Raw genomic sequence first — 9269 nt, forward strand, 5'->3', positions numbered from 1 at the left:
GCTGGCCCCCGCAGCTGGGCTTGCTCGGGGCGTGGGGAGCCGGGCCTGTCGCCGACCCGCTCCGGAGGGAGGGCCTGTAGGGCTGCGGGCAGCGCCTGTGTAGGTCACCTTCTGTGCACCATTACATTTCGCTGTCCCCTCGGCTTGCGAGGCTTTTCACGTTTCCGCGAGAGCGAGAGGAGAGGAGGAGGCTGCCGAGAAGATTTTGGGGAAGAGAAGGGAAGGGGAAGGTGGGGAGGGTGTGTGGGTGGGTCTCTGCGGCCCCTGAGGAAGAGACCCAAAGCCCGGCTGGGTCTCCCCGGCCTGGGTCTGATGTGTTTGGGTGCTTTGCAGCTCTAGTAAATCACGTAATGTGCTTGGGGCTGCAGGGTTTCCCCTGTAACACGGGGAAAAAAGCACTCGGACAAGGTTGCTGTGCTGATAAGCCTTTGGAGCACTGAAACTATCCAGGCTGCTCATCAGTTTACTTTTTCTTACTGCTGTACTTCGAGTTTGCTTAAAATTGCATTATGCAAAAAGTGGAATTCCATGTTAGCTTCTCCCCCTGTTTTTGTAAAAAGACTATCGAGGTGTTAAACTGAGGTTTATGGTTCTGTGAACCCCGAAATGGAAAGAAGCGTGAAAAATGGAGAATAAATTGTCTTGCGGCAATAGGAGCAATCTGTCTAGCTGGAGGCAAGCAGTGGACCAGGAGCCCAAGCAGCAAAACCAGATTAAATTATTTAACTGAGTGGGGGGAGAGAAAAAAAAAAAAAAAAAAAGAAAGGTGATGTTAAATCCATGTAGAAATGCATTACCTATTTCTTTAATGTCTTTCAAATTAACAACCAAATTGGATATCAAGGTTTTCTATGATATGTTGTCTATGTTAAGATAAAGTTTGGGAAAATGTTCATTCGAAGAGTGAAAGAGAAATGCTGACTTAGTATTGCATTGTTCGTTTGTCAGGTTGAAACAAGAGAAGATGAAGAGCAAAACATCAAGCTGACCGAAATTTTGGAACTGTTGGTAGCTGCTGGGTATTTTCGAGCCAGAATCAAGGGGTTGTCTCCCTTTGACAAGGTAAGACCAATGCAGTATTTTTAGAAACCTTCTTTTAAGTGTATGAGGATTACATATTTTTTGCTGGTTAGTTTAGCTGTTCCAGGTGACTATAAAAAAAGACACTTGCAACACATGAGGCTTTCCTATGTAAATGATTCTGCAAATGACTTGATTTCAGAAAGATAGGACCTCCTCATTCTTGAAAAAGGATTTTGTGCAGCAAGGCCTGTTTTGAAGGAGACAAGTTGATGCAAGCTAATTGGTGGTGTGCTTTTTAGAGGCTGTCATGGCCTATGCTGGGCATGTGTGGGGAATTTTACCCCCCTCTTGACTCTGCTTGAAATAGCTAGAAAAACTTGATGCTTGGGCATAGCATGGAAATTTTAAAGAGAAGTGTTCCTGAATGAGAAATGAGGAAACATTTGTCTTGAGAGGCTTTGTGTAAGAATGGAAGAGTTAGCCTAGTGAGATGATTTTGAGGCTGTTTTTACATATCTTTAGGGTGTCATGTGCGTTATCCTTTCATTGTCCTAGACAGGAAGTATGTGATGCTAACAGTGAGCAAAGTTCAGGCTGAAAAGAGACTTCTGAATTGTTTTAGTGCTGACTCTGAGAAATTCCTGAACCAAGGTTTGAAAACTCAGAACTGTGGCAGCCTTGCAATGTCGTTTCTTTGATCATAGTAGTCTTACTTTGCAAGGCAACTTTAGTTTCTTCAAGCTGCTTGGTGCTGGTGACCTGAGATGCTCAGGAGGCTGTGCACACAGAGGCAAAGTAGTTTCAAGGAGACTGCCTTAGGATGTAATATTGTTGCATTTATGTGTAGAAGAGAATCATCAGGTTTATACTTGCCTAGGTAGAATTGCAAAGTTACCTTTTCATGAGAATGCCCAGCCTTTACAAAAAAGAGCATTACTCTTGAAAATTATCTAGCTACTGGTATAAAAAGGATTCTGGTTAACTGTTTCAGAGGGGAATGTGAGAGGGGTAATGTGCTAAAAACATTGTACAGAACACCCTAATTTGCTGTGTGATGTTGGATAGTTATTCCACATTTAAACATCTTTTTCTGTTCTTTGCCTACATTTAGGTTATCTTGCATATGTTTATGCAGGGTTGTCTGTAAATATTTATATAATTTATGAAAAGTTGATGAAATGGCTCAGGAGTTATCTAAGTATCTGTAGGAATAGAGGGCCTGAAATAGAGATTTCTACAGAGCTGGGGATTTCCATTACTGTGTTGATACTGTGCCTAGCACTTGGTGTTCCATATGTTAGCAAGCAAAAAATAATAGTAGCAAAGGTGTATATATAAAGGTAAATATATTAATATAAGTTATGATCCTTGATAAAATTTTGATACGGTCACTTTTTAAAGATTATGGCATTTAACATACCAATAGATAAAACACAGCAGTTTTGGTTTTTTTTAATATGAGAGCTGTTTCAAAACTAATATATAAAGCTAAAAGAGGAATTTAGGATGTAACTAACTGCTGGGATATTTTTCTGTCATCTTGTATATATGTATTGTATGTAGAGATTGTTATATGTATGCTATCTATGTGTATTTCAGTCTCCATGTAAGAATACTGAGGATGGAGAAAATACCAAGCTGTAGTTTCTAAAATAAAGCCTTCAAGGTGTATTTGTTTTTACCTCTTCAGAAGCCAATGGGACTAACCCTGCTGTTGCTCCTTTGCCAGGTGGTAGGTGGCATGACGTGGTGTATCACTACCTGCAGCTTTGACATCGACGTTGATTTGTTGTTTCAGGAAAACTCCACTATTGGTCAAAAAATGTAAGTTGATTAACTGGCAAGTGTAGTATTTTTATTCTTGAAAAAGAAGCAGGTGGCAGGAAGCTACCTGCTATTTACTTTTTTTATAAGATTTTTGGTCCAGGTTTCCTGCTTTTCAAAACCATGCATGTGTGTGTGTGTGTGATTCTGTGATTTACAAAACATTGCAATTCTTTCTGGGTGTCTCAAGCTGTAGTTCCACAAACTCTAAAACAAAAAAGAAGCTTATTCCAGTGCTGTTCCCCTCTGGACTGCCGTGATCTGACATCCCTGCTGAGCACTGAAAGCATGAATGACATGGATCAGTTCCTGGATCCAGTTCTCTGTGCAGCTGTACAGATGCTTGTGCTGGCACAAGGGGATGGTGCAGAGGCCAAAACAAAGGGCAGAGGGAGACCACACTGCTGGAAACTGGAGTGCAACATTAGAAGACCTTCCTTGAGTTCTCTTATGTCTGCACTTTTGCTGTGCAAATAACCTCTGGTTCTCCTTTATGGTGCTGGGTTGGAATTGTAGGCATCAGCAAACAGAATTTAAAGCATGACACTGTTGTGGAAGCAGTTACCTGCCCGATACTGTGGAGGAGGAGTTCCTCACAGTGACCCAGTGAAGCCAGTTTGGTTTGATTCATTTCTTATGCATGCAATTTGCTCATAAGTCAGCTAATTCCTGTATTTGGGAGGCTGTAAAAGTTGGTTATGCTGAGAAAGGGAATACGTTCTAAACTATGTTCTTTATGCATTTCTGTATTAAAAGAGCCATAATTAAAATTCACAGGAAGTAAGAATAGTCTGTCAAGTTACAGTTGCATGAAGAGACTTGTTTGCTCAGTGTAGTTGAGAAGAACATATTATTGTGCAGTTTTCTTGAGAGTCTTTTAACATTTGCAGGACTGTAATACATTTTAAAATAAAGATTTGTGGTTATTGCCATTAAAAATGGAGATGCTCAAATCATCGTAGATAACTGACTACATAAAGCATTGTTAAGTGGACAGAATTAAGTAGAGACTAGGCATGAAGATGCTGATGGTAGCTTTTGCAGTTGCCAAGTTTTTATAATTGACATATTTGTTATCCTTCAGAGCTGTAGAATAGCAAATAGTTAAGTTGTTCTGAAAATGTTTTACTATCTTTCCAGATGATTGGATGCAAAACTGGCAAAACAAAGCCCAGGCTCCTCTCACAAAACAGCAACAATCATTTATTTGTAAATCTAAAGTGTTTAGACTCACATAAGCATAGACCCTTTTGATGTCTATGTAATGTTTATATTGGTGGTGATGGTCTCAAGATGAGGAAGAGTCAAGTTGTGTTTTCTCAGTATTATTCTGAATACATTTTGATGGTGTCCTATTATTTAATTGCCAAATTAAAATAAACATGGAAGCATACATTAGGAGAGGATCTCTACATAAGGAGATGATCCAGGAGGATCTTGGATAAAGAACCTCTTTTGTTTTAGTAGCATTTGCTTTGGTCATGTTGAGAGGTGCTGCTGTTTCCCTGTCCCAGAATATCAATGCAGTGCCCTCATGGAAATTGCCTTATAAGAGTTATGTCAAAGTTTTCACTTCTCTTAAGAGGTGAAATAACTTCTTGGGCTCTGCTCCCAGACTTTGGTCTCCTGTCTCTTGCTCCCTTTGTTCTTCCGGAATATCAGTTGTGTGTTTGGACAGTACTGAGTACAAATGAGGTCAGTACTGGACTGGTGAACTTTTTTTCCTTCATGGAAAAATAGTTTTAGTTTTCCCAGTCCAGTGTTCATCCACAGTTCTGACACCTGCTCTAAAAATGTGCTTGAAGCACTGGCAACAAAACAACACCTTATTCTAAAATAAGAGATTCTGTGGAAGCAGGGTGATGTTCTTGTAGATGAATCCCTTGTGTTAGGGTAATGCTTTCATTTTATGAGTTCTTCCCTGATCTGTAGAATCTGGTGGTTGCCAGCAAATTCACTTTTACTCACTACAAAACCATGTACAGTATACTGTGTATTTAGCTTTTAGGTGAAATGCATGTTTAAATTCATAAGGTTTCAGTAATAATGTCAAGATATATTTTGGGAGTACTCCTAACAAATTTTTAAGGCCTTACATTAGTTTCTAGACTTTCTTTGAGCACTTATCTCTTAAAGGTAGTGTTTCTTCATCTGTGCAGGTAGAGTAATATGCAGAGGGGTTTGTAGATGTATCTTATGTGGGCATTTCATCTGACCAGACAGGCAGACCTTAACATTTTGTGTATAATACTCTACCTGAAAATGCAAGGTAGGAACCTGCAAGAGGAGGTTTAATCACATCCTCACAGATATGCAGTACTATGTAAAAAGCATTTTGTAAATGAAACTTTGATTGCTTTTCACAACTGCATAATGGAAGCCACTAGAGGGAACCTTCTAACTACTATTTGCAAAAATAATGTGTAATTTCCAAAAGAAAATTATAGCTTATATACGTGTGTGTTCTTGTTGTTTTATAATAGTGCCTTAACCGAAAAAATCGTGTCAGTATTACCAAAAATGAAGTGTCCTCATCGTTTGGAACCACATCAGATCCAGGGCCTGGATTTCATTCATATATTTCCTGTTGTACAGGTAACAATTTTGTGATGTATCTACTTTGCTGAAAAAGGCCATAAAACGCATAACAATTGTCACAAAGATCTGTATTATTGTTTGGTTCTTTATTTAACTTTGAAATTAATAAGCACAGAAAAATAGTTTAAATCAGAATTGAGTGATGTTATGGATGACAGAATTGTAAAGTATTTTTTGATTCACACTTGGGAAAAAAAAAACAAACCAACACAAAAACCCCATAAAATAAACTCTTTAAATTCTTTGAAATGGAATCAGATTCTGCCTTTGTGGAATGTCTACTGAAAGAAACTAAAGTTTAAAGGTGTTTTGGAAGCTGATAATCTGCTTTGCCAGACTAGGAACTAGAACAAATCTCTTACAGTCTGTGTTTAAGCTTCTGGAGTAGATAATGATAGTCATTCAATCTAAAGGATCTGAACAGAGCAAAAGCCAGTGGGGGTTGTTTCTTTTAGCATAACTCATTCTTCATTCATATCACTTAAGAAGTGTATGAGTGGAAAAATAAATGGCTCTGATGCGCATGTGGAGTATCAGTAATAGTATCCCATTACTGTGTGTTTCTTGAGCACAATAAACTGACCAGGTGCATGCTCATAGTTCTCCATTTTATTAAGGTTTAAGCTAACATGGGATGTGTTCCAGTTTCGTGTGGTATCTTGAGAATCCTTGGTATGTCGTTATCATTTTTCGATTTCACTTTCATCTTCACACAGAAATGTATCTTTGTTAAACAGGGAAAATGAAGACTCTTAGGCAAGCTGCTTTTTCATTAAATATCTCCTTGTCTCCTGCCTGTGAAAGAATTTAGCAAGTAAGAGTTTAATCTACATTCCACTTTGTAGGAAGTGGGGAAACTTCCTGTTGTCCCTTTTTTGTTATCTTCTAGTAGGAGGCTTCTGAGGAAAACCACATTTAACTGCACTCCCCACAAAGTTAAGTGGTGTGTGCTGCTGTTACACAGCTTTCGGGATGCCTAAGGTGGAAAGTTTGTATCTCATTAAGGTGGGATTTTTACTTATGAACTTGTATTTTCCTACGAAAAAAAAAAAAAGGCTGAAAACAAACTCAGGTTAATCTCTTGCCTTGGTCACTTGATGGTAATGATGATGATAACAAATAGTTGCATTTATCAAGTACAAGACTTCCCTCACAGGAAAGATAACTCCTTTCCTAAAGTGAGAACATGAACTATTACTCCTGCTGTAAAAGCTGTAGCACTAGGTATTCTTTCTCTGATCTGCTTTATCCAAAATCCTGATTTGAGATATTACCTCTGGAAAGGAGAAACATAAGTGTAGAGGAAATCAGCTTCTGGATTCCTCTGAGAGGAGTGATTCTCAGCAGCTGGCCAATAGGGTGGTATATTTAATCCATACTTGGGGAAGAATTCTTTCTTAATGAGCTTAGTTTTTAGTACATACAGAGTTGTTTTTAGAAATAGTGGCTTTCTGTCAAGTCCCTGTGAAGTTCTGGCTGCTCCAGATACTGTTGATTCCTTATTTTGTCCCAGCCAAGATAGACTTTCATGAAAACTTTTGTTGGTGTGACCAGTATAGTGTGTTTTGAAAAAGACCATGCAAGAGCTGCAACAGCCTGGCTGCACCACGGCACGTAGGAATCATGTATGTGATAATGACACTTCACTCAATGCCCTGTTAAATTCAGGATTTCATCTGTTGCCTGTAAATCTCAAATCAGTTCCCAAATGATAGAGAAGCTCTTGCCTGTACCTGACATTGTGTCCGAATAGCTCTGGTACTGTGCAACCTAGTCTGGTGAATTTGCTGGGAGGAATTTAGATGAATCTTTCCTTACAGGAAGAAATTAGATTGAGTTGGCTCACTGCCATAGACTGTAGCAGAACTTAAAAAAAAAAAAAAAAAGAGACTAAAAAAGATTTCAGTGGGCAGAAACAATGCTGTTTTTCCTAGGAAATTCTGCTTATGTGCACAGAGAAAAGTATGTCCAAAGGGTTGTGTTGAGATGTGCTTTGTAATTAATAGTCTGCATTTTCATCTCTCTCGTTGTCATCATGTTCCCCTCACTTTCCAGGGGTTCATGGTTATAGCACAGAAAACACTTGCTCATTCAAACTTGGATCTCAAGATTGATCTGATCTCTTATGTGACCTCCTGTGCAGGCTGTCAACAACCCAAAAGATTAATCTTCTCCAGCATTATTTAAAATGTTCTTCAGTGTTTTGTGGCTTTTTGTGTGGTCTTATAAATGTCAGAAGTCTTTTTTTTTTTTTTTTTTTTTTTTTTTTTTTTTGGCATGTGGTTCTTCTGGAACGCTTCACAGGCTTGAAGATGCGTCTTTTCACAGTGGAGCTGTACTTGTTGAAAACAGTCAGTGATCTACAGTAGGAAAATTTGTTATAAATGCATATAATATAGTTATAATGGCTCCTACCTGGGGTACAGCCTAGATTAATGAGATGAGGTCACGTTCCAAGTGGTGTCTTCTGTTAGAGTATAATGGACTAATGATACAAGACAGGTTCAGTGTTGGGTCCTGGAAATGAGAGCCCAGAACTTTCTCAGTTCAACTTCAAATTGCTTCAAATCCCAAGAGAGCTCCAGCCCACTCAGACTGGATAGAGATGGGTGCTGTGAATAGTTCAAGCCTGCTTTGTGGAGGGATGACCATACCACAGCCCACAGACTGTGTAAAAGCCACCTGGAGTATCCATCTGTTTTAAAGTGTGCTCCCAAGGGCTTCTGTGGAGTGGGGAGAGATGAACCCATCTGCATGCAGAACATAATCCCTTTTTTGTATGTGTGCTGTAAATCCAACACTTCCACAGCTGAGGGATGTGTTATTTGTTGCAGTATGGCCTGCTCAGTAGAAGGACAGCACTGATAGCTCTGGGAGTACAGCAGAGTTTTGAGGGGTTTGAATGTAGGATGGGTTTGATGTTGTGCGGGCTTGTACAGCCAAGCTCTCGGTCTGGTGTGTTGTGAGGTGTGCTGGCAATTCTGTGGTGCAGATGAAAACAGCACCCCAGGAAATTAACATCCCTTTGTTTTGTGAACTACCACTGTGTATTTTTTCTCTATAATAACATTATGTTATCAGAATACAGAATAATACATAAATGTTTAACAAGTAATAAAAGTGAATATTGTAAATAGTATAACTGCTTTGTGTGGTGAAATGTACTTTGTTAAAGCTTATTTTTAGCTTACATAGTAGATTATTTCTGCTAAGATGTAGGGTTTATGCAAACCAGATTTTTAGGAGGGCATTTAATGTTTTTTTAGGGGGGCTATGTGTGTATTTTCTTCCCTTCTCCTTAAAGACACAAGCTAAAAGAATAATGTTTAATTTGGCCCATGTCCATTTCTGTTCCACAGATGCTCTTCATTTTCCTTCTTGGAATGATTTTTTGAAGATGCAAATATTTGGATTACAGAAATTAATTTGGCAAAATTCCAGTGAACTTTGCTTAAGCTTGTGAAGGTTTCATATGTTTTTGTTTATGCTTGAATTGGTCAAATAAGAATTCCAAATATTTGAAATTTGCAATAGAAGTTTCTTTCCATACTTACTGTAAGAAATTAATTAGAATGTAAAAGCTGCTCAGTATATGAGAAGTTACAGTGCAAGCTAAATAAAGGGGAAATCACTAAACAAAATAACTAATTTTGCAATACACTCTTTACAAGTAACATTCAGAAAAATGTTTCTTTGGGATACCAGGCTCTGCTCCAAGGAGCTTATAAGGGAAGGCAGTTTGATCTCCTTTGGACTAGAGAATCCCACTGTAGTGTGAACAGTGTGACTCACTTTGCTTGGAATGGTTCAATATAGTTCAGCAG

The 9269-nt window shown here is 38.7% G+C and overlaps 1 protein-coding gene across 1 annotated transcript in view; it reads left to right on the plus strand.

The window, feature by feature from the left end:
* Positions 1 to 948: 948 nt before the first annotated feature.
* Positions 949 to 9269, plus strand: part of CCDC93 (coiled-coil domain containing 93) — a gene marked incomplete at its 5' end in the record, with an annotated part of 48187 nt that continues 39866 nt past the window's right edge. Inside the window, 3 exons of the mRNA XM_008946186.1 lie at positions 949 to 1062; positions 2753 to 2847; positions 5331 to 5442. Coding sequence (XP_008944434.1) covers positions 949 to 1062; positions 2753 to 2847; positions 5331 to 5442 — 321 coding nt within the window. The remainder of the gene's footprint in view (positions 1063 to 2752; positions 2848 to 5330; positions 5443 to 9269) is intronic.

Source organism: Merops nubicus, unplaced genomic scaffold (genome assembly GCF_000691845.1).
Source record: "Merops nubicus isolate BGI_N331 unplaced genomic scaffold, ASM69184v1 scaffold36368, whole genome shotgun sequence".
Taxonomy (NCBI): domain Eukaryota; kingdom Metazoa; phylum Chordata; class Aves; order Coraciiformes; family Meropidae; genus Merops; species Merops nubicus.